General features: G+C 44.5%; 1 protein-coding gene across 3 annotated transcripts in view; it reads right to left on the bottom strand.

The window, feature by feature from the left end:
- Positions 1-25,107, bottom strand: part of LOC126952317 (putative uncharacterized protein LINC02901) — a 44,624-nt gene that overhangs the window by 8,432 nt on the left and 11,085 nt on the right. For 2 of the 3 annotated variants that reach the window (XR_007724838.1, XM_050786766.1), the window contains one exon: positions 16,647-16,792. Coding sequence is in view for 1 of the 3 variants with exons in the window: in XM_050786766.1 (XP_050642723.1) it covers positions 16,647-16,792 (146 nt within the window). In the remaining 2 variants the exon portion in view is untranslated. The remainder of the gene's footprint in view (positions 1-16,646; positions 16,793-25,107) is intronic. The other variant, XR_007724839.1, reaches the window with a different exon arrangement.

The raw sequence follows: 25,107 nt of genomic DNA on the forward strand, positions 1-25,107 counted from the left end.
AAAAACTTGAGGAAGCTGAGACGCTCTCCTCCACTGCTGCCGATAAAATTAGCACAAGCTTTCTCAATAACAAAGTTTTAAACATGCATCCGACCTTTGACCTAGTGATTCTATTCCCTAAAGTTTATTCTAAAGGAATAATTAAGGATCTGTAGTAAGACTTTATGGTAAGAATGTTCAGTGAATTACTATTTATAATTTTTTTAATGAAGTTAACTCATGTCTTACTTGTTCCTGCTGGTATAATAAAATATCACAGGCAGGGTACATTATAAATAATGTAAGTTGGTAGGGCATGATGGCTCACACCTGTAATCCCAGCACTTTGAGAGGCTGAGGCAGGCGGATCACTTGAGGTCAAGAGTTCAAGACCAGCCTGACCAACCTGATGAAACTCCGTCTCTGTTGAAAATACAAAATTAGCCGGCTGTAGTGGAATGCACCTGTAATCCCAGCTACTCGGGAGGCTGAGGCAGGAGAATCACTTGAACTCGGGAGGCGGAGATTGCCGTGAGCCGAGATTGCGCCATTGCACTCCAGCGTGGGCAAAAAGAGCAAAACTCTGTCTTAAAAAAAAGAAAAAATAATAATATAAGTTGACTTTTTCACAGTTGTGGTGTCTGGAAAGTCTAAGATCAAGGCACTAGCAGATGCCAAGATGGCACCTTGCTGCTGTGCCCTCACATGGTTTGAAGGGACAAAGGCTGTATCTTCATATGTTGTAAAGGGAAAAAGGGCAAAGGGGCCCTTGAACTTCTTTCATAAGGGCACTAATCCCACTCATGAGAGCAGAGCATTCATGACTTAATCACTTCCCCAAAAGCCCCACCTCTTAAAACTATCCCATTGCGTATTAGCTTTTAGTGTATGAACTTTGGAGAGACACAAGCATTCAAACCATAGCTCCTCACATTGAACAGCTGAAGGCTGGCCTAATACAATATGGCACATGCATAAAATACAAAATTATACAGACTTTATAAAACCTGTAGTAGAGAAGGTAGAGCACAGTTCGTCCCCCTTGCCGGAACACCAATTTTAACAAGCATCTGCACACAAAAAAGCACCGTCACAAGAACCACAAAAGTCAGGGAAGCAATCACAGTACCTGGTTTTAACTTCATGTCCCTAAAAGGGCCATGGAAGAGGCTCGGAAAGACAGTCTTGAATCACTGACGCCACCCCTCTCCCACCCCCGGCAGCAGCCATATGGCACAGAGAGAGGATCTGTGCACTTTGGGGAAGGGAGAGCACAGCAACTGGGGGACTTCACACTGAACTCAGTACTGCCACGTCACAAAAGAGAATAAAGCTGTGCTGGGCTCAGCCAGTGCCTGAGCATGGAGGGAGCATTTGCACCAGCCCTAGCCAGAGGGGAATTGCCCATCCCAGTGGTTAGAACCTGAGTTTTTTGGCAGGCTCCAAAAAACTGTGGGCTGAAGTGCTCTGTGCTCCTAGGTACCACCTAGGCCACAGTGGAGTAGAGCGACGAGCAGGCTCCTGACGTTTTCAAGTCCAGGCCTAGGATCTTGGACATTTCTGGACCTGTCCTGGGCCAGAGGGGTACCCACTGCCCTGAAGGGTGAGTCCCAGGCCTGGCAGCATTCACCACACTCTGACAGATGAACCCTTGGGCTTTAGGTGAATATCTCTGGTTGACTGGCAGAACCCGCTCTGGACCAGTGGTGGTGGTGGCCACATGGAGAGGCTCCTCTCCCTGTGGAAAGGGCAGGGAAGCGTGAGAAGGACTTTGTATTGTGGTCTGAGTGCTAGCCTAGCCACAGTAGAACAGAACATCAGGTAAATTGCTAAGGTTTTTTACTCCTATCCCTGGCTCCCAGACAGCATCTCTGGACATGCCCAGGGCCTGGGGGAACTTGCTGCCCTGAAGGGAAGGGTCTTGGGCAAGGCCTGGTGCTGTGCTGACTTCAGGTCTGACCCAATGTAGTCCCAGTGGTGATGGCCACGGGGGTGCCTGCATCACCACACTCCCAGTTCCACATGACTCATCACAGAGTGAGAAACCCATGTGTTTGGTAAAAAATAAGGGAAAAGAAGAAGAGTCTCCGTCTGGTAATCCAGAGAATTTTTCTGGATTTTATCCAGGACCACCAAGGTGGTATCTTTCTGAGTCTGCAAAAACTACTACATTACTGGGCTTGGGGCCTAAGTCCCTTCAAATAACTGGGAAGCCTTCCCAAGGAGGACGGGCACAAACAAGCCCAGACGGTGAAGGCTACGATAAATACCTAATTCTTCAATGCCCAGACACCAACAAAAATCTACAAGCATCAGCACCATCCAGGAAAACACAACCTTCCCAAATGAACTATGTAAGTCAGCAGGGACCAATCCTGAATAAACAAAGAAATATGACCTTAAAGACAGAATTCAAAATAGCTGTTTTGAAACGTAAAGAAATTCAAAATAACACAGAGAAGGAATTCTATCACATAAATTTAACAAAGAGGATGAAATAATTTAAAAGAATCGAGAAATTCTAGAGTTGAAAAATGCAATTGACATACTGAAGAATGCATCCGTCTCTTAATAGCAGAATTAATCAAGCAGAAGAATTAGTGAGCTTGAAGACAGGCTATTTGAAAATACACAGTCAGATAACACAGAGACAAAAGAAAACAGAATAAAAGGCCAGGTGCAGTGGCTCATGCCTATAATCCCAGCACTTTGGGAGGCTGAGGTGGGCGGATCATGAGGTCAAGAGTTTGAGACCAGCCTGGCCAACATACTGAAACTCCGTCTCTAGTAAAAATACAAAAATTAGCCAGGGACATGATGGCACATGCCTATAGTCCCAGCTACTTGGGAGGCTGAGGCAGGGGGATCGCTTGAACCTGGGAGGCGGAGGTTGCAGTGAGTTGAGATTGTGCCACCGCACTCCAGCCTGGGTGACAGAGTGAGACTCCGTCTCAAAAAAAAAAAAAAAAAAAAAGAATAAAAAACAATGAAGTATGCCTACCAGATCTAGAAAATAGCTTCAAAAGGGCAAATCTAAGTTATAGGCCTTAAAGAGGAGGTAGAAGAAGAGCTAGTGGTAGAATATTTATTCAAAGGGATAATAACAGAGAACTTCCCAAACCTAGAAAGATACCAACATTCAAATACAAGAAGGTTATAGAACAGCAAGCAGATTTAACCCAAAGAAGACTGCTTCACGGTATTTAATAATCTAACTCCCAAATAATCAAGAATAAAGAAAGGATCCTAAAAGAGGGAAGAAAAACAAACAAACAAACAAACAAACAAAAAGTAACATACAATGCAGCTCCAGTCTGGCAGCAGACTTTTCAGTGGAAACATTACAGGCCAGGCGAGAATGGCATGATATATTTAAAGTGCTAAAGGAAAAACTTTCTTTTTCTTTTTTTTTCTTTTTTTTTGAGATGGCGTCTCACTGTGTCGCCCAGGCTGGAGTGCAGTGGTGTGATCTCGGCTCACTGCAAGCTCCGCCTCCCGGGTTCATGCCATTCTCCTGCCTCAGTCTCCCAAGTAGCTGGGACTACAGCTACTCCCAAGTAGCTGGGACTACAGGCGCCCACCACCATGTCCAGCTCATTTTTCTTTTTTTTTTTTTTTTTTGTTTTTTGTATTTTTAGTAGAGACAGGGTTTCACCGTGTTAGGCAGGACGGTCTTGATCTCCTGACTTCACGATCCACCTGCCTTGGCCTCCCAAAGTGCTGGGATTACAGGTGTGAGCCACTGCACCTGGCCAGGAAAAATTTTTTATAATAGTATTTCCAGTGAAAATATCCTTCGAGCATGAAGGAGAAGTGAAGACATTCACAGACAAACAAAAGCTGAGGGATTACATCAACACCATACTTGTCCTATAAGAAATGCTAAAGGGATTTTTTCAATCTAAAAGAAAAAGATGTTAATGAGCATAAAGGAATCATCTGAAGGTAAAAATCTCACTGGGAATAGTAGGCACATAGAAAAACACAGAATAATATAATGCTGAAATTGTGATGCATGAACTACCCATCTTAAGTAGAAAGACTAAATGATGAACCAATCAAAAATAACTTTTCAAGGCATAGAAAGTACAATAAGCCATAAAGGAAAATAACAAAAAGTTAAAAAGCAGGGGGTTGGCCAGGCATGGGGGCTCACGCCTGTAATCCCAGCACTTTGGGAGGCTGAGGTGGGCAGATCTCGAGGTCAGGAGTTCGAGACCAGCCTGGACAACACGGTGAAACCCCATTTCTACTAAAAATACAAAAACTAGCCAGGTATGGTGGAGAGCACTTGTAATCCTAGCTACTCAGGAGGCTGAGGCAGGAGAATCATTTGAACCCAGAAGGCAGAGGTTGCAGCAAGCCAAGATCACAGAACCGTACACCAGCCCAGACAACAGTGCAAGATTCCGTCTCAAACAAAACAAAACAAAACAAAGGCAGGGGAATGAAGTTAAACTGTAGAGTTTTGGTTTTTTTTTTGAGATGGAGTCTTGCTCTGTCACCCACGCTGGAAGGCAGTGGCACGATCTCAGCTCACTGCAACCTCCACCTCCCAGGTTCAAGTGATTCTCCTGCCTCAGCCTCCTGAGTAGCTGGGATTAGAGGCACATGCCACCACGCCTGGCTAATTTTTGTATTTTTAGTAGAGATGGAGTTTCACCATGTTAGCCAGGCTGGTCTTGAACTCCTGACCTTGTGATCTGCCCACCTCGGCCTCCCAAAGTGCTGGGATTACAGGCATGAACCACCACACCCAACCTAAACTGTAGAGTTTATATTAGTATTTATTTGCATGTTTGTTTATGCAATAGGTGTTATCATCAGTTTAAAATAATGGGCTATAATATAGTATTTGCATGCCTCATGGTAATTTCAAATCAAAAAACATAATGGATATACAAAAAGTAAAAAGCAAAAAATTGAAGTGCATCACCAGAGAAAATCACCTTTACTAAAAGAAAGATAGGAAGAAAAGAAGGAAGAGAAGATAGCAAAACAACCAGAAAACAAATAACAAAATGGTAGGAGTAAATCTCTACTTATCAATAACATTGAATTTTTTTTTTTTTTTGAGATGGAGTCCCGCTCTGTCACCCAGGCTGGAATTGCAGTGGTGCAATGTGGGCTCACTGCAACCTCTGCCTCCTGAACTCAAACCATTCTCATGCCTCAGCCTCCTGAGTAGCTGGGATTACAGGCGTGCGCCACCACACCTGGCTCATTTTTGTATTTTTAGTAGAGACAGTTTCACCATGTTGGCCAGGCTGGTCTCAAACTCCTGACCTCAGGTGATCCACCCACCTCAGTCTCCCAACATACTGGGATTACAGGTGTGAGCCACCACACCTGGCCAGAATATTAACAAACGAAACTCTCCAATTGGAGTGGGGCTAGGCATGGTGGCTCATGCCTGTAATCTCAGCATTTCAAGAGGCCCAGGCAGATGGATCACTTAAAGCCAGGAGTTCGAGACCAGCCTGGCCAACAGGGTGAAACCCCGTCTCTACTAAAAATACAAAAATTAGCTGAATGTGATCGTGTGTGCCTGTAATCCCAGCTACTCGGGAGGCTGAGACATGAGAATTGTTTGAATCTGGGAGGCAGAGGTTGCAGTGAGCCAAGATTGTGGCACTACACTCCAGTCTGGGCAATAGAGCAAGACTCTGTCTCAAAAAAAAAAAAAAAAAAAAAAAAAAAAAAAGACAGAGTAGGCTGGGCACAGTGGTTCACACCTGTAATCTTAGACCTTTGGGAAGCCAAAGTAGGAGGATCACTTGAGGCCAGGAGTTCAACACCAACCTAGGCAACATAGTGAGACCATGTCTCTACAATTTTTTTTTTTTTTTTCTGGAGAACTGAGTCTCGCTCTGTCACCCAGCCTGGAGTGCAGTAGCACGATCTCGGCTCACTGCAACCTCCGCCTCCCAGGTTCAAGCAATTCTCCTGCTTCAGCCTCCTAAGTAGCTGGAATTAAAGGCACCTGCCACCATGCCCAGCTAATTTTTGTATTTTTAGTAGAGACAGGGTTTTACCATGTTGGCCAGGCTGGTCTCGAACTCCTGACCTCAGGTGATTTGCCTACTTCGGCCTCCCAAAGTGCTGGGATTACAGGTGTGAGCCACCATGCCCAGCAACAAAAATTTGTTTAAAAAATTGCTAGGCGGCCGGGCGCGGTGGCTCACGCCTGTAATCCCAGCACTTTGGGAGGCCGAGGCGGGCGGATCACAAGGTCAGGAGATCGAGACCATGGTGAAACCCCGTCTCTACTAAAAATACAAAAAATGAGCCGGGCACAGTGGCGGGCGCCTGTAGTCCCAGCTACTCGGGAGGCTGGGGCAGGAGAATGGCGTGAACCCAGGAGGCGGAGCTTGCAGTGAGCCAGGATCGCGCCACTGCACTCCAGCTTGGGCGACAGAGCGAGACTCCGTCTCAAAAAAAAAAAAATAAAATAAAATAAAATAAAATAAAATAAAATAAAAAATAGCTAGGCATGTCAGCACACACCTATAGTCCCAGCTTCTTGGGAAGCTGAGGTGGGAAAATTGCTTGAGCTTGGGATGTCAAGGCTGCAGTGACCTGTGATCATGTCACTGCACTCCAGCTTGGGAGACAGGTAAGACCCTGTCCTTAAAAAAGAAAAAGACATAGAGTGGCTGAATGGATGAAAAAACCAAGACCCAGTGATCTGTTGCCTACAAGAAACATACTTCATCAATAAAGATACATAGACTGAAAATTAAGGGATAGAAAAGGATATTTCATGCCAATGAAAACCAAAGAAGAGCAGGAGTAGCTACACTCATATCAGACAGAATAAATTTCTTTTTTTTTTTTTTTTTTTTTTTTTGAGATGGAGTCTGGCTCTGTCACCCAGGCTGGAGTGCAGTGGCGCGATCTCGGCTCACTGCAAGCTCCGCCTCCCGGGTTTACGCCATTCTCCTGTCTCAGCCTCCCGAGTAGCTGGGACTACAGGCGCCCGCCACCTCGCCCGGCTAGTTTTTTGTATTTTTTAGTAGAGACGGGGTTTCACCGTGTTAGCCAGGATGGTCTCGATCTCCTGACCTCGTGATCCGCCCGTCTCGGCCTCCCAAAGTGCTGGGATTACAGGCTTGAGCCACCGCGCCCGGCCCAGAATAAATTTCAAGACAAAAACTGTAAGAAGAGACAAAGCAATCATTGTATAATAATAAAGGGGTCAGCCAGGCATGGTGGCTCATGCCTGTAATCCCAGCACTTTGGGAGGCTGAGGTGGGTGGATCACCTGAGGTCAGGAGTTCAAGACCAGCCTGGCCAACTCATTCAACCCATGGTGAAACCCATCTCCACTAAAAATACAAAAAATAAATAACCTAACAATGCATTTTTAAAAAACTAGAAAAGCAAGAGCCAGCCAAACCCAAAATTAGTGGAAGAAAAGAAATAATAAAGAGGAGAAATAAATAAAATTTAAAATAAAATAATACAATCAACAAAACAAAATGCTGGTTTTTTGAAAAGATAAACAAAATTGACAAATCTTTAGCCAGACTAAGAAAAAGAAGAGAGAAGACATCAAATAAAGAAAATCAGAGATGAAAAAGAAGACATTACAAAAGATACTGCAGAAATTCAAAGGATCATTAGTGACTATTATGAGCAACTATATGCCAATGAATTGGAAAATCTAGAAGAAATGGATAACTTTCTAGACATATACAACCTATCAAATTGAAACATGAAGAAATCCACAATTTGAACAGACCAATAACAAGTAATAAGATTGAAGCTGTAATAAAAAGTCTCCCAGTAAAGAAAAGCCCAAGATGGTTTCACTGTTTAATTCTGCCAAACATTTAAAGAAGAACTAATACCAACTCTGATCAAACTGTTCTAAAAAATACAGAAGGAGGGAATACTTCCAAACTCATTCTACAAGACCAGTATTATCCTGATATCCAAACTAGACAAAGACACATCAAAAAGAGAAAACTATAGGCCACTTTCTCTGATGAATATCAATGCAAAAATCAACAAAACTAAATTCAAAACAAAATTTGCTTTACTAGCAAACCAAATTCAATAATACATTTAAAAGATTATTCATCATGACGAAGTGGGATTTATTCCAGGGAGGCAAGGATAGTTCAACATACGCAAATCAATTAATGTGATACATCGTATCAACAGAATGAAGGACAAAAGCCATGTGATCATATCAATCATATGATCAAAAACTATACGATCAAACCATATGATGCTGAAAAAGCATTAGGTAAGGTTCAACATCCCTTCACGATAAAAACCCTCAAAAGACTGGGCATAGAAGAAACATATGTCAACGTAATAAAAGCCATATATGACAAACCCATAGCTACTATCATACTGAATGGGCAAAAACTGAAAGCCTTTCCTCTTAGATCTGGAACATGACAAGGATGCCCATTTTCACCACTGTTATTCGACATAGTACTGGAGGTCCTAGCTAGAGCAATCAGGCAAGAGAAAGACATAGGGCAGGCGCAGTGGCTCACTCCTATAATCCCAGTACTTTGGGAGGCCAAGGCGGGAGGATCACCTGAGGTCAGGAGTTCAAGACCAGCCTTGCCAACATGGTGAAACCCTGTCTCTACTAAAAATACAAAAAATTAGCCAGGTGTAGTGGCGGGCACCTGTAGTCCCAGCTACTCGGGAGGCTGAGGCAGGAGAATCACTTGAACCCAGGTGGCGGAGGTTGCAAAGAGCCGAGATCACACCACTGCACTTCAGCCTGGGTAACAAGAGCAAAACTACATCTCAAAAAAAAAAAAAAAGAGACAGAGAAAGATATAAAAGGCATCCAAATTGTAAAGGATGAAGTCAAATTATCCTTGTTTGCAGATGATAGGATCTTGTAATTGGAAAAAACCTAAAAACTTCATCAAAAAACTATTAGAACTGATAAATTCAGTAAAGTTGTAGGACGCAAAATCAACATATGAAAATCAATAGCATTTTTATATGCCAACAGTGAACAATCTGATAAAGAAATCAAAAAAGTAATCCTATTTACGGTAGCCACAAATAAAATTAAATACCTAGAAATTAACCAAAGAAGCGAAAGATTTCTATGATAAAAACTATAAAATATGAATGAAATAAATTGAAGAGGACACAAAAAAGAAAAACATTCCATGTTCATGGATTGGAAGAATCAGTATTATTAAAATGTCCCTAGTACCCAAAGCAATCTACAGATTCAATGCAATCCCTATCAAAATATCAATGCCATTCTTCACAGAAAAAAAAAAAAAAAATCCTAAAATTTATATGGAACCCTGAAAGACACAGAAAAGCCAAAGCTATCCTGAGCAAAAAGAACAAAACTGGAAGAATTACATTACCTGACTTCAAATAATACTACAGAGCTATAGTCACCAAAACAGCATGGGTACTGGCATAAAAACAGCCACAGACCAATGGAACAGAACAGAGAACCCAGAAACAAATCCACACACCTACAGTGAACTCATTTGTTACAAAGGTGCCAAGAATATACACTGGGAAAAAAGTCTCTTTAATAAATGGTGCTGGGAAAACTGGATATCCATATGATGAAGAATAAAACTAGACCCCTACTTCTTGCCATATACAAAAGTCAACTCAAAATGGATTAAAGATGGAAATCGAAGACCTCAGACTACGAAACTACTACAAGAAAGCATTGGGGAAATTCTCTAGGACATTGGCCAGGGCAAAAATTTATTGAGTAATACCCCACAAGCACAGTCTACCAAAGCAAAAATGGACAAAGGGGATCACATCAAGTTAAAAAGCTTCCTCAGCTGGGCACGGTGGCTCACGCCTGTAATCCCAGCACTTTGGGAGGCCGAGGTGGGTGGATCACCTGAGGTTGGGAGTTCGAGACCAGCCTGACCAACATGGAGAAACCCTGTCTCTACTAAAAATACAAAATTAGCCAGGCGTGGTGGCATATGCCTATAATCCCATATATTTGCAGATGATAGGATCTTGTAATTGGAAAAAACCTAAAAACTTCATCAAAAAACTATTAGAACTGATAAATTCAGTAAAGTTGTAGGACGCAAAATCAACATATGAAAATCAATAGCATTTTTATATGCCAACAGTGAACAATCTGATAAAGAAATCAAGCCTACTACGGAGGCTGAGGCAGGAGAATTGCTTGAACCTGGGAGGCAGAGGTTGTGGTAAGCCGAGATCGTGCCATTGCACTCCAGCCTGGGCAACAAGAGTGAAACTCCGTCTCAAAAAATAAAAAAAATAAAAAAAATAAAAATAAAAAGCTTCCTCACAGCAACAGAAACAATAAAAAATGTGAAGAGACAACACACGGAATGGGAGAAAATATATGCAAACTACCTATCTGACAATAGATTCATAACAAGAATATATAAGGAGTTCAAACAATGCTATAGGAAAAAATCTAATTATCCAATCAAAAAATGGGCAAAAGTTTTGAATAGACATTTCTCAAAAGAAGACATACAAATGGCAAACAGGCATATGAAAAGGTGCCTAGCACCACTGATTACCAGAGAAATGCAAATCAAAACTACAATGAGATATCATCTCACCCCAGTTAAAATGGCTTTTATCCATATGTCGGACAATAACAAATGCTAGTGAGGATGCGGAGAAAAGGGAACCCTTGTACACTGTTGGTGGGAATGTAAATTTGTACAACGACTACGGAGAACAGTTTGGCGGTTCCTCAAAAAACTAAAAATAGAGCTATCATATGATCCAGCAATCCCACTGCTGGGTATATACCAAAAGAAAGAAAATTAGTATATTGGCCACACGCAGTGGCTCATGCCTGTAATCCCAGCATTTTGGGAGGCCGAGGTGGGCAGATCATGAGGTCAGGAGATTGAGACCATCCTGGCTAACATGATGAAATCCCATCTCCACTAAAAATACAAAAAATTAGCCGGGTATGGTGGCAGGCACCTGTAGTCCCAGCTACTCGGGAGGCTGAGGCAGGAAAATGGCATGAACCCGGGAGGCGGAGCTTGCAGTGAGCCAAGATCGTACCACTGCACTCCAGCGTGGGTGGAAGAGCGAGACTCTGTCTCAGAAAAAAAAAAAAAAAAGACAGAAAATCAGTATATTAAAGGGATAGCTGCATTCCCAAGTTTGCTGGAGCACGTTCACAATAGCCAAGATTTGGAAGCAACCTAAGTGCCCATCGACAGATGAATGGACAAAGAATATGTACTTACACACAATGGAGTACTATTTAGCCACAAAAAGAAAAAGAAATTCTGTAATTTGCAAAGACATGGATAGAACTGGAGGTCACTATGTTAAGTGAAATACACCAGGCACAGAAAGACAAACATCGCATATTCTCACTTATTTGTGGGGCCTAAAAATCAAAACCATTGAATTCATGGAGTTAGAGACTAGAAGGGTGGTTACCAAAGGCTGGGAGGGTAGTAGGGTAGAGGGTAGCTGTGGATGGTTAATGGGTACCAAAAGAGTTGAAAGAATGAGTAAGACCTAGTATTTGATAGCACAAGAGGGGGACTATAGTCAATAATAATTGTACATTTTAAAATAACTAAAATGGGCTGGGCACAGTGACTCACACCTATAATCCCAGCACTCTGGGAGGCCAAGGTAGGTGGATTGCTTGAGGTCAGGAGTTTGAGACCAGCCTGGCCAAGATGGTGAAACCCCCCTCTCTACTAAAAATACAGTGCACTCCAGCCTGGGAGACACAGCAAGACCCTGTCTCAAAAAAAAAAAAAGGAAGGAAAAAAGAGTCATGTTGATAAAAGTCAAAATGGTGTTCACCTTTCCATGGATGGGGGTTGGGGCAGGGAAATGGTGGTGTATGGAGTGGATATTGTATTGACCGCAGAGGAACATAAGGAAAGTTTCTAGCATGCTGGAAATGTTTTCTACCTTGAGCTGGTATTATGTACTAAGTATTTGTGTCTCCTCAAAATTCCTATGTTGAAATCTAATCCCCAGTGTGATTGTATTAGGAAGTGGGCCCTCGGCCGGGCGCGGTGGCTCAAGCCTGTAATCCCAGCACTTTGGGAGGCCGAGACGGGCGGATCATGACGTCAGGAGTTCGAGACCATCCTGGCTAACACGGTGAAACCCCGTCTCTACTAAAAAATACAAAAAACTAGCCGGGCGAGGTGGTGGGCGCCTGTGGTCCCAGCTACTCGGGAGGCTGAGGCAGGAGAATGGCGTAAAAACCCGGGAGGCGGAGCTTGCAATGAGCTGAGATCCGGCCACTGCACTCCAGCCTGGGCGACACAGCAAGACTCCGTCTCAAAAAAAAAAAAAAAAAAAAAAAAAAAAAAGGAAGTGGGCCCTCTAGGAGGAATTAGGTCATAAGGATGGAGCCCTCAGAAATGGGATTAGTGCCCTTATAAGAAGGGACATGAGAGAAATGATCTTTCTCTCTCCTCTGTGAGGCCACAAGAAGACACTAGCTGTAAACCTAGAAGGAGGCCTTCCCCAAGAATCCAACCACTTTGGCATCCTGATCTCAGACTTCCAGTCTTCAGAACTGTGAGAAAGAAACGTTTGTTGTTTCAACCACTCTTTATAGTATAGTTATAGAAGCCTCAGCTGACTAAGACCACAGCGATGTGGTCACCTGGGCACCCACAAATGTAAAAGTTGATTGAGTTGCGCATTTCAGATGAACGCTCTTTTAGCAGTTTACTGTGTGTATGTTAAATTTCAATAAAAAGGTAAAACTTGGCCGGGTGCAGTGGCTCACACATGTAATCCCAGCACTTTGGGAGGCTGAGGCAGATGGATCATCTGAGGTCAGGAGTTTGAGACCAGCCTGATGAACATGGTGAAACCCTGTCTCTACCAAATACAAAAAATTAGCCAGGAGTGGTGGTGTATACCTATAATCCCAGCTACTTGGGAGGCTGAGGCAGGATAATCGCTTGAACCTGGGAGGCAGAGGTTGCACTGAGCTAAGATTGCACCACTGCACTCCAGCCTGGGCAACAAGAGCAAAACTCTGTCTCAAAAAAAAAAGGTAAAAATCTAGCCGCTCCACTTTTAGCACTTTACTGTGTGTATGTTAAACTTCAATAAAAAGATAAAAGTCTGGCTGGGCGTGGTGGCTCATACCTGTAATCCCAGTATTTTGGGAGGCCAAGGCGGGTGGATCACCTGAAATAAGGAATTCAAGACCAGCCTGACCAACAGGGTGAAACCCCATTTCTACTAAAAATACAAAAATTAGCCAGGTGTGGTGGTGGGCACCTGTTATCCCAGCTACTCAGGAGGCTGAGGCAGGAGAGCGGCTTGAACCCGCGAGGCAGAGGCTGCAGTGAGCCAAGATGGTACCACTGCATGCCAGCTTGGGTGGCAGAGCAAGATTATCTCAAAAAAAGAAAAGGTAAAATCTTTCTGCCAATGTGTCCCTTTCCCTGCCCCCAACCACGACTGCCATCACATTGAAGCAGAGGGTCTAGAGAGAGGTGGGATAAAGTGGTAGGCTGAGTGCAGCACAGTTAATACCCAGGGGGCTTCCTGATTCTCTTAATCCATATCCCTCACTTAGCTGAACCCAGGGCTGTACCACTGCCCTGCCTTTAGGAGCCCCGTAAGGACTTTCCGCAGGCCATCCGCAATGTCTGTCTTCACACTGAGGTTTGCCTTAGCTTCTGTCCCGCCTATGTGGATAATCCCCACCTTAAATCATCCTAGGGCAGGAAAAAGGCAGAGAGGAGGAGGAGGATGCCCTAGGAGAGGAGGTGATGGAGGTGGGAGGGCGCAGAGACTGAAAGCTCAAGAAATTCCTAAGCAAAGACAGTGATTAAATACGCTCCATTACAGAGCGGGGAGAAGATACGTAAAAGTCTTGAAAGATGTAAAAGGTAAAAATCGGCCAGGCGCAGTGGCTCATGCCTGCAATCCCAGCACTATGGGAGGCAGAGGCGGGTGGATTACCTGAGGTCAGGAGTTGGAGACCAGCCTGGCCAACATGGCGAGACCCCCGTCTCTACTTAAAAAAATACAAAACATTAGCCAGGTGTGGTGGCGGGTACCTGTAATCCCAGCTACTCGGGAGGCTGAGGCAGGAGAACGGCTGGAGCCCAGGAAGTGGAGGTTGCAGTGAGCCGAGATCGCGCCACTGCACTCCAGGCTGGGTGACAAAAGTGAAACTCCATCTCAAAATAAATAAATAAATAAATAAAAATAAAAGATATACTCCAGAATATGGTGGAATTATGGCAGATTTTTATTTTTGCTTGTCTGTATTTTCTAAATGCTTTATAACAATTCTGTATTACTTTTGCAATAAGAAAAATAAAATGTTTTGAGCTTCACAGTACTTAAACTACATGCCCTGGTAAGAAGGGCACAGTACTCAACAGCTCCCAACATACCACATTCCATCTTCATCTTTGGTAACCTGCCCTGGTCTTAGGTGATTTCAGGTCAACCCAATTCACAATCATCTATGACGATCTTAGGTAATGTATCACTTTAAGACTGTGCAAAAGACATTATTTTGCTGGGAGTTCATTTCTTCATAACACATAACAAATGACTAAAGAGGTAGCCAAGAAAGAAAATATGCCCGGGCACACACATGAGTGGAGTGTGCTGGATTCTCTGCAGCACCGCACAACAGGCAGGCCCTGGGCACAGGGCTGTGGAGGAGTGAGTGGGACATCAGGCTGTCAGGGCCTCGGTTTTTCATGCTGCTCTTCTCTTTCCACACTAGTTGCCAAGAAAGGCTCTGTAGACGATTCTTTCTTTCTTTTTTTTTTTTTTTAGTTGGAGTCTGGCTCTGCCACCTAGGCAGAAGTGCAGTGGTGCAATCTCGTCTCATTGCAATCTCCGCCTCCCAGGTTCATGCAATTCTCTGCCTCAGCTTCCCGAGTAGCTGGGATTACAGACGCCTGCCACCACGCCCGGCTAATTTTTGTATTTTTAGTAGCAACGGGGTTTCACCATGTTGGCCAGCCTGGCCTTGAACTCCTGACCTCGTGATCCCTCCCACCTTGGCCTCCCGGAGTTTTTTTTTTTTTTTTTTTTTGAGATGGAGTCTTGCTCTGTCCCCCGGGCTGGAGCGCAGTGGCTCAATCTCGACTCACTGCAACCGCCACCTCCCAGGTTCAAGCGATTCTCCTGCCTCAGCCTCCTGAGTAGCTGGGATTAGAGGCGCCCGCCACCACACCCGGCTAATTTGTATAGGCTAGTCACTGCTTCTCTTTCCCCATTCCTGCTTCAGATGGCACATGGCTGTCGCCACCATTTAAAAATCATGTCAACATGGATTGGACTCCATTCTATACTCAGCTTGGTGCCCAAGGTTGCTGTGACCAAGTGCTACCAAAGAGAACATTCAAGGTGGCTTGGGATGACCCCAGGAGGCTTCTCTGGGAGAAGTGGGCTTACCAAGCTCTGGACAGAAGCTAGTAATTGGGACAGGCAGGGAGATGGCCTGCATAAGGGCTCAGAGGCAGGACTATGTTGAAACCACCTGGCTTGGGCAGATAATCTGAGATGAGACCTCCTCCCCAGAAGCTCAGGATGTACTTATTAGAAGGATGGATAGGATGGTAAGACACAAAAGAGCGAGCTGATTAATTTGGATGTTGAGTTGAGGAAATGGTCTGAGCAGCCCAGAGATATGCTGAAAATGTACTTTAGAAAAATCTATCTGTACAGGATGGGTAAGGAAGGGCGAAGTGGTGATGAGAAAGCTAGGCCGAAGCCCACTACCCAACAGAGAAAGAACTTAGGGAGGCAGCCATAGAAACAGACACTGAGAAATAAAAATCACTGGATTTTAGGACTGGGCGCAGTGGCTCATGCCTGTAATCCCGGCATTTTGGGAGGCTGAGGCAGGCAGATCACCTGAGGTCAGGAGTTCGAGATCAGCCTCGGGAATATGATGAAACCCCCGTCTCTACAAAAATACAAAAAGGAGCCAGGCATGATGGTGGGTGCCTGTAATCACAGCTCCTCTGGAGGCAGGAGAATCACTTGAACTCGGGAGGTGAAAGTTGCAGTGAGCCAGGATCACGCCACTGCACTCCAACCTGGGCAACAGCAAGACTCTGTTAAAAAAAAAAAAACCTCACTAGATTTTAGAGCCTAATTGGGTGTGAAGGTCCAAATGAGGAAAGGATCACAGATGCTGCTGATGTCTCAACCTGAGGAGATTTGATTCACTTCCCTGCCCTTTCCTGTCCATTCACTCACTGAACACTGAGCACTTACCACGCAGCAGGCCCCATGAAAGAGCCAGAGAGAAATAAGATGGGTGAGAGACAGCACCTGCCCACAAGAAGCCCATTGCTTAGTGCAAGATAAGGTGAAATCAACAGATGGCTATAAAAGGGGAGAATAATGCTAGTCCTACGCCCAGAGGCTGCAAAGCATGGAAGAGGGGCTCTACTCTGTTCTGACAAGCATTGCCATCTACGTTACCACCCCTTCCCCACACCGGCTCCCTCTGCTAAGGCTTTAAAGAGAGGCAAATGACTCTAGAAAATCCCCACAGGGCTGGGGCAGAACTTCCAGGCCCTGTGAGGAGAGCCCTGTAGATAAGGAAGAGCTCCAAGAAGCTTGTTTCCGTCTCATGAGCATGAGGTGTGGGGATGGACCCCAGCAGTAGCAGGGTGCCACATACTCCATTAGGTCTCTTTCTAATTTCTTACCTAGCTCTCCTCCCACTACTCTGCAGGTAGTGCTGAAATCCTGGATGTTGGAGCTGGAAAAGGTAATTCAGTACGCACTCCCTTATTTTGCAGAGCAAGAAACTCCCCTGGCAGTGTTCCTCGTTCTTCATACCTCTCCACCTATTCTGCCAGCAAAATTGGGCGGGGTCATTAGAAAGCTAAGTGACAGATACACAATAATGTGCCAATGAAATCACAGAATGGTGTTAAGAGCTGGTAATGACTTAATGTGTTTTTCCTATTAGGGTCATTTATAGTTTATTACCAAAAGTTTTTTGTTTTGTTTGTTTTTGAGATGGGGGTCTTGCTCTTTTACCCAAGCTGCAATGCAGTGACATGATCACAGCTCACTGCAGCCTTGACCTCCTGGGCTCAAGTGATCCTCCCACCTCAGCCTCCTAAGTAGCTAGGACCACAGACACGTGCCACCATGCCTGGCTAATATATATATATATATTTTTTTTTTTTTTTAGAGACGGGGTTCTCTCCGTGTTGCCCAAGCTGCTCTCAAGCTCCTGGGCTCAAGCAATTATCCTGCCTTGGCCTCCCAAAGTGCTACAATTACAGGTATGAGCTACCACACCTGGCCTCAATAACTTTAAAAAAAAAATTATTTTTATGTGTTTAGGGGTGAAATTGCAGGTTTCTTCCATGCATATATTGGGTAGTTTTACTAAAAGTTGTTAAAAGCCCTTAACAAAAAACAGATGAAGGAATGCATCTCCCCAGGTGGAGTGTATTAGGTAAGGGAAGGTCTACAACAGTCCAGATAAAAGAGCACTGTTTTTTCAGTGGTCTCACCAAAGTATCTGTTTTTAATACGCACACAGGCATTTATAGGTTAGGAGCATCTGCCTACCTCTTGCCTACAAAAGACTGCAGCCTACAAAAGACTACATTGATGTCTTTGGAAATGCAGAGATGGCATTCCTAAGGTAAGAGGTCAGCAGGAGTTGTTTTCTGAGGATGTGGTAAAGAAACTGGGCAAAACCTCTAGTTGCCTTCAGTGCTTGTTATACACTAATTATAATGCACTAGCATGCTAAAAGACATTCTAACTGGCACCATGACAGTTTACAAATGCCTTGGCAACACCCAGAAGTTACTTTATATGGTTTAAAAGGGGAGGAACCAGGCTGGGTGTGGTGGCTCATGCCTGTAATCCCAGCACCTTGAAGGGCGGGGTGGGCAGACTGGCCCACCTGCAAGCCCAGTTTGCAGGTGGGCAGATTACTTGAGCCTAGGAGTTTGAGACCAGCCTGGGCAATATGGCAAAACCTTGTCTCTACTAAAAATACAAAAATTAACTGGGCGTGCGCCCGTAGTCCCAGCTACACAGGTGGCTGAGTTGGAAGGATCACTTGAGCCCAGGAGGCAGAGGTTGCAGTGAGCTGAGATCGTGCCACTGCACTCCATCCTGTGTGACAGAGCAAGGCCTCGGCACACTCTCTCTCTCTCTCTCTCTCTGTCTCTCTCTCTCTCTCTCACACACACACACACACACACACGAATTACATTGATGTAAGATGGATTAATAGGAGAAAAACAAAAAACCTCTCATCCGTTAAGAAAAAAAAAAAATTTGCCAGGCATGGTGGCTCATGCCTGTAATCCTAGCACTTTGGGAGGCCGAGGCAGGCGGATAACCTGAGGTCAGGAGTTTGAGACCAGCCTGACCAACATGGAGAAACCTCATCTCTACTAAAAATACAAAATTAGCCGGGTGTGGTGGCACATGCCTATAATCCCAGCTACTGGGGAGGCTGAGGCAGGAGAATCGCTTGAACCTGGGAGGCGGAGGTTGCAGTGAGCCGAGATAGAGCCATTGCACTCCAGCCTGGGCAACGAGAGTGAAACTCTGTCTCAAAAAAACAAAAAAATAAAAAACAAACAAACAAAAAACAGGAGGCCGGGCGCGGTGGCTCACATCTGTAATCCCAGCACTCTGGGAGGCCGAAGCGGGCAGATCATGAGGTCAGGAGATCGAGACCATCCTGGCCAACATGGTGAAACCCCATCTCTACTAAAAGTACAAAAAAAAAAGAAAAAAAAAAAATTAGCCGGGCATGGTGGCAGGCACCTGTAGTCCCAGCTACTCAGGAGGCTGACGCAGGAGAATGGCGTGAACCCGGGAGGCAGAGCTTGCAGTAAGCCAAGATCCTGCCACTGCACTCGAGCCTGGATGACAGAGTGAGACTCCATCTCAAAAAAAAAAAAAAAAAAAATTAATTCTTAGACCAGCCACAGAACCTAGAAATGAAGAAGGAAGCAATTTTTCCTCCCGTACAAAAGAAAGGTATAAAGACTGGACAAGGCCGGGCGCGGTGGCTCAAGCCTGTAATCCCAGCACTTTGGGAGGCCGAGACGGGCGGATCACGAGGTCAGGAGATCGAGACCATCCTGCCTAATACGGTGAAACCCCGTCTCTACTAAAAATACAAAAAACTAGCCGGGCGAGGTGGCGGGCGCCTGTGGTCCCAGCTACTCGGGAGGCTGAGGCAGGAGAATGGCGGGAACCCGGGAGGCGGGGCTTGCAGTGAGCTGAGGTCCGGCCACTGCACTCCAGCCTGGGTGACAGAGCGAAACTCCGTCTCAAAAAAAAAAAAAAAAAAAAAAAAAAAAAAAAAAAACTGGACAAGAAGAAGTATATTTATTTGTAAATAACATGACTACAAACTTAGAAAATATAAAATAAACCACAATTAGAATTAATAAATATATTCAGCAAAGTCATAGGCTACAAGGTCAATATACAAGCATCAATAATATTACCATATATCAATAAAAAAATTTATTTTTGAGATGGAGTTTTGCTCTTGCCACCCAGGCTGGAGTGCAATGGCACAATCTCAGCTCACTGCAACCTCCGCTCCCCAAGTTCAAGCAATTCTCCTGCCTCAGCCTCCCAAGTAGCTGGGATTACAGGCGCCCACTACCATGACCAGCTAATTTTTGTATTTTAGTAGAGACGGGGTTCCGCCATGTTGGCCAGGCTGGTCTCAAACTCCTGACTTCAGGTGATCCAGCTGCCTTGGCCTCCCAAAGTGCTGGGATTACAGGCGTGAGCCACCACGCCTGGCCTCAAAAAATTTTTTAAATGAAAAAAATTTTAATACCATGTATAATATCAAACATATAAATATCTAGGAAGAAAATATAATACCTAAAAAAAAAAAGAAAACTAAGGAAAAAAGTGCCCAATCCCTATGCTAAACATTGCAAAACATTTCTGAGAGAAATGAAAGACCTAAATGAATGGAGATATTCAAACACAAAGGAGGAAAAATAAAAAGATCTACGTGGTGGTAAGGTTTCTACATTCCACTCGACATGACAAAATACTAATTCTAATTAGACTGGGAAATGTTAAGTATGTACATTGTAATCCCTAGAGCAACCACTAAAACACACATACAAAGAGATATAACTAAAAACTCTAGAGTTCAATTCAGATGGAATACTAAAAATGTTCAAATAATCTAAACCATGGCAGGAAAGAGATAATAAAGAAATAAAGACTAGAGGGAATAAACACAAAATAAATAAAAGAAAAATCTGAAAAGGAAAAATCTGAATCCAAACCTATCAGTAACTACATTCTATGTAAATACTATAAACCAGGGGTCAGTAAAGTCCAGATAGTAAATATTTTTGAACTTGTCAGTCATATGGTCTCTGTTGCAACCACCAAACTCTGCTTTTGTAGCAGAAAAGTAGCCACAGAAAATACATAGATGAGCCAGGCGTGGTGTCTGTAATCCCAGCACTTTGGGAGGCTGAGGCAGGGGGATCACTTGAGGTCAGTAGTTCACAACAAGCCTGGTCAACATGGTGAAACCCCATCTCTACTAAAAATACAAAAATTAGCCAGGCACGGTGGTGGGCACCTGTAATCCCAGCTACTTAGGAGGCTGAGGCAGGAGAATCACTTGAACCCAGGATGGGGAGGCTGTAGTGAGCCCAGATTGAGCCACTGCACTCCAGCCTGGGCAACAGAGTGAGACTCCGTCTCAAAAACAACAAAAAAAGAAAATACATAAATGAGCATGGCTGTGTTTTAATAAAACTTTATTTACAAAACAGGCAGCAGGCCAGATTTGACCTACAGTTTGCTGACCCCTGATCTAAACACACCAATTTAAAGAGATTTTCAGAATGAATTAAAAAAAAAAAAGTACCAAATTATATGCAGTCTACAAAACAAAACAACATACACACAATCCACCTTAAATATAATTATATACAAGGAGTTTAAAAATAAAAGGATGGAGGACAGACACGGTGGCTCACGCCTGTAATCCCAGCACTTTGGGAGGCCGAGGCGGGCAGATCAGGAGGTCAGGAGATGGAGACCATCCTGGCCAACATGGTGAAATCCCGTCTCTACTAAAAATACAAAAAATTAGCTGGGCAAGGTGGCGGGCGCCTGTAGTCCCAGCTACTCGGGAGGCTGAGGCAGGAGTATGGCGTGAACCTGGGAGGCGGAGCTTGCAGTGAGCCGAGATAGCGCCACTTCAGCCTGGGCTACAGAGCGAGACTCTGTCTCAAAAAAAAAAAAAAGAAAGAGAGGAAGTGGAGTAGCTATGTTAATATCAGACAAAGGAGACTTCAGAGCCAAAGAAATGACCAGGGACAAAGGAGACGTTATTGTTGAAAGATATTCTCCAAAAGCTCTCACATTTCTAAATGTTTTATGAGCAGAGGCAATGACTTCCTTCGATTTAGAGTATCTTTTCAAGGATGTTTATATAGGCAACAGCTCTGGAAATAGAAATAGGCCGCTCTCTGGAGCGAAGGGCGGGTTTGTTTTCTATCTAGCATAATAAAGACAACTTCTCTCTTTGTGGCAAAAGTCAGGAAGGCTCAGCCTCCGTTCTTGTTTTTTTTTTTGTTTGTTTGTTTGTTTGTTTGTTTGAGACAGAGTCTTGCTCTGTCGCTAGGCTGGAGTACAATGGCACGATCTCAGATCACTGCAACATCTGCCTCCCGGATTCAAGCGATTCTCCTGCCTCAGCCTCCTGAATAGCTGGGACTACAGGCATGCGCTATCACGCCTGGCTAATTTTTTGTATTTTTTTAATCGAGACGGGGTTTCACTCTATTGACCAGGCTGATCTCAAACTCCTGACTTCGTGATCCGCCCACTTCGGCCTCCCAGAGTGGTGGGATTACAGGCCTGAACCACTGCACCCGGCCCATTCTTTTTTTTTTTTTTTGAGACGGAGTCTCGCTCTGTCGCCAGGGCTGGAGTGCAGTGGCCGGATCTCAGCTCACTGCAAGCTCCGCCTCCAGGGTTCACGCCATTCTCCTGCCTCAGCCTCCCGAGTAGCTGGGACTACAGGCGCCCCCCACCACACACGGCTAATTTTTTGTATTTTTAGTAGAGATGGGGTTTCACCATTCACAGGATAGTCTCGATCGCCTGACCTCGTGATCCGCCCACCTCGGCCTCCCAAAGTGCTGGGATTACAGGCATGAGCCACTGCACCCGGCCTCCATCTCCCATTCTTAAAGATGTGGGTTCCTAACCTCAGGGATCCTCTCCCACAGTGCAGACTCTGACATGTGTAGGTGCCATCTGGTCCCTTTCACATCATCCTTTTGAAAATGACGCTCAAGGAGCTGGTGCAGATGTGACTACCATGGCCGCTGCTCTTGTGGGTGTTAAGGTCCTGTGTCATTGTTCCAGCAATCTATGTCTTTTGTTAGCATCTATGAAACTGCCAGACTGACTTACTAGCTTACAAGCAGGGTAAAACACCACACCCTTCACTGTCCATGCAAATGATAAAAGGGTCACCAAGATGACAAAGCCATCCTAATTGTGTGTGCACTTAACAGAGCTTCAACACATCTGAAGAAGGCTGGGAACAGTGACTCACAACTGTAATCCAGCAATTTAGGAGGCCAAGGCAGGAGGATTGCTTGAGCCTAGGAGTTCGAGACCAACCTGGGCAGCATAGTGAGACTCCATCTCTACAAATAATAAAAAAAATTTAGCCAGGCATGGTGGCACACACCTGTGGCCCCAGCTACTCAGGAAGCTGAAGTAAGAGGGGATGGCTTGAGCCCCAGAGGTCAGGACTACAGTGAGCCATGATCACGCCACTGCACTCCAGCCTGAGTGACAGAGCGAAACCTTAAATAAAAATAAAAACAAAAATAAAAAATCTGAAGACGAACTGATAAAACTTAATTGAGAAATGGACAAATCCACAGTTACAGGTGGAGAGTTCAACACTCCTCTCAGTAATCAACAGAAAATTAGCAAGGATACAGAACTAAAAACATCATAACCAATTAACCCGATTGATATTCATAGAATATTTCACCTAATACATGCTTCCTGAATTTGGTATTTACCAAAAGAGACGACAGCCACCACGCCAGCTAATTTTTTTTTTTTTTTTTTTTTTGAGACAGAGTCTCGCTCTGTTGCCCAGGCTGGATGGAGTGCAGTGGCAGGATTCGGCTCACTGCAAGCTCCGCCTCCCACGTTCACACCATTCTCCTGCCTCAGCCTCCCAAGTAGCTGGGACTACAGGTGCCCGCCACCACACCCAGCTAATTTTTTGTATTTTTTAGTAGAGACGGGATGTTACTAAAAAATACCCCATCTCTAATAAATGATGTCTAACACGATGTTAGCCAGGATGGTCTTGATCTCCTGACCTCATGATCCTGCCCACCTTGGCCTCCCAAAGTGCTGGGATTACAGGCGTGAGCCACCATGCCCAGCCAATTTTTGTATTTTTAGTACAGATGGAATTTCACCATGTTGGCCAGGATAGTAAACTCCTGACCTTGTGATCCACCTGCCTCAGCCTCCCAAAGTGCTGGGATTACAGGCATGAGCCACCGCGCCTGGCCAATTTTTTTTTTTTCCTTTGAGATGGAGTCTCACTCTGTCACCCAGGCTAGAGTGTAGTGGCACGATCTCAGCTCACTACAACCTCCGCCTCCCAGGTTCAAGCAATTCTCCTGTCTCAGCCTCCTGAGTAGCTGGGACTACAGGCATGCGCCATCACACCTGGCTATTTTTTGTATTTTTAGTAGAGACAGGGTTTTGCCATGTTGACCAGCCTGGTCTCGAACTCCCGACCTCAGGTGATCTGACTGCCTCAGCCTCCCAAAGTGCTGGGATTATAGGCATGAGCCACCACACCCATCCTCCCTTGATACATTTAAAAGATGCATTGAAATTAAACTATGAGTTTGTATTTTAAAAATACAAACTGAAATCATACAAAATATGTTTGTATGACTGAACTGAAATCACACAAAATACTGAATTGAAATCGTAGAGAATATAAAGTGAAATCATACAAAATATGTTCTATAACCACAGTGGAGATTGAAACCACCTTTGGAAAATTATGACTGAGACAGTGAAAGAGATCTAATTTAACTGACTGCATCTTGCTTCTAACCTCCAAGCTGTCCTTGTTCATTCCTGGGCATAGGCCAAACTAACTTCTGGAGTTTAGTTTATAGTTTAAAACAAAGAGGGTAACAGCCCTTTCCCAAAGCAGACCTCCTTCTTGCCTGGGGACTAGACTGCCTTTGTAGGACTAATATTAGCCACAAGATTAGAAATTATGGTTTAGGAGTCATGCAGCTGGAGCCTATAAGATTCTGACCCTCCCTAAACTGCTCCTAAGATCAGTGCTTGAGATATTTTGCAGACCCTGCACTTGATGGATCAGCTGGCCCCATCCAGATGGATTAACTGGCTCATCTGATCTTGTGGCTCCAACCAAGGAACTGACCCAGAGCAAGAAGACAGCTTTGACTCCCTATGATTTTATCCCTGATCAATCAGCACCCCTGGCTCACTGGCTTTCCTCCTCCACCAAGTTGTCCTTAGCAACTCTGCTCCCAGAATACTCGGGGAGACTGATTTGAGTAATAATAAAACTCCAGTCTCCCGCACAGACAGCTCTGCATGAATTACTCATTCTCTATTGTAATTCCCCTGTCTTGATCAATCGGCTCTGTCTAGGCAGCAGGCAAGGTGAACCCCTTGGGCGGTTACAAAATCAAAATCAAAAGAGAACGATAACTAGATAATTTCTTTAAACTTAAACAGCAGAACTTCTGGTTCAGCTCTCCTGAGGGCCTAGTCTTAGAGGGGCCTCACACTTTCATGGGCTTTATTTCCAGGAGCCTCACCAGGGTTTCAGGCAGGGGAAAAGGAAAAGTAACCATTTAAAAATACATCCAGGGGGAAAGTAAACATTTTGAAAAACACTCAGTTCTCTATAACAAAGGCCTGCCTTCTAAGGGAAACTATTTTACCTGAGTCTTATCTCATCTGGAGGAATGGCAATTAACCAGCTCCAGCTCCTCTAGCTTTCCTGTATCAGGTAAAGGAAGAAAAAAAAAAAAAAAGGCTAAGAACGGCCTCTGAAGGTTACAGTCCACCTTTAGAGGTTTCAGA

This window comes from Macaca thibetana, chromosome 4 (genome assembly GCF_024542745.1).
Source record: "Macaca thibetana thibetana isolate TM-01 chromosome 4, ASM2454274v1, whole genome shotgun sequence".
Classification (NCBI taxonomy): Eukaryota; Metazoa; Chordata; class Mammalia; order Primates; family Cercopithecidae; genus Macaca; species Macaca thibetana.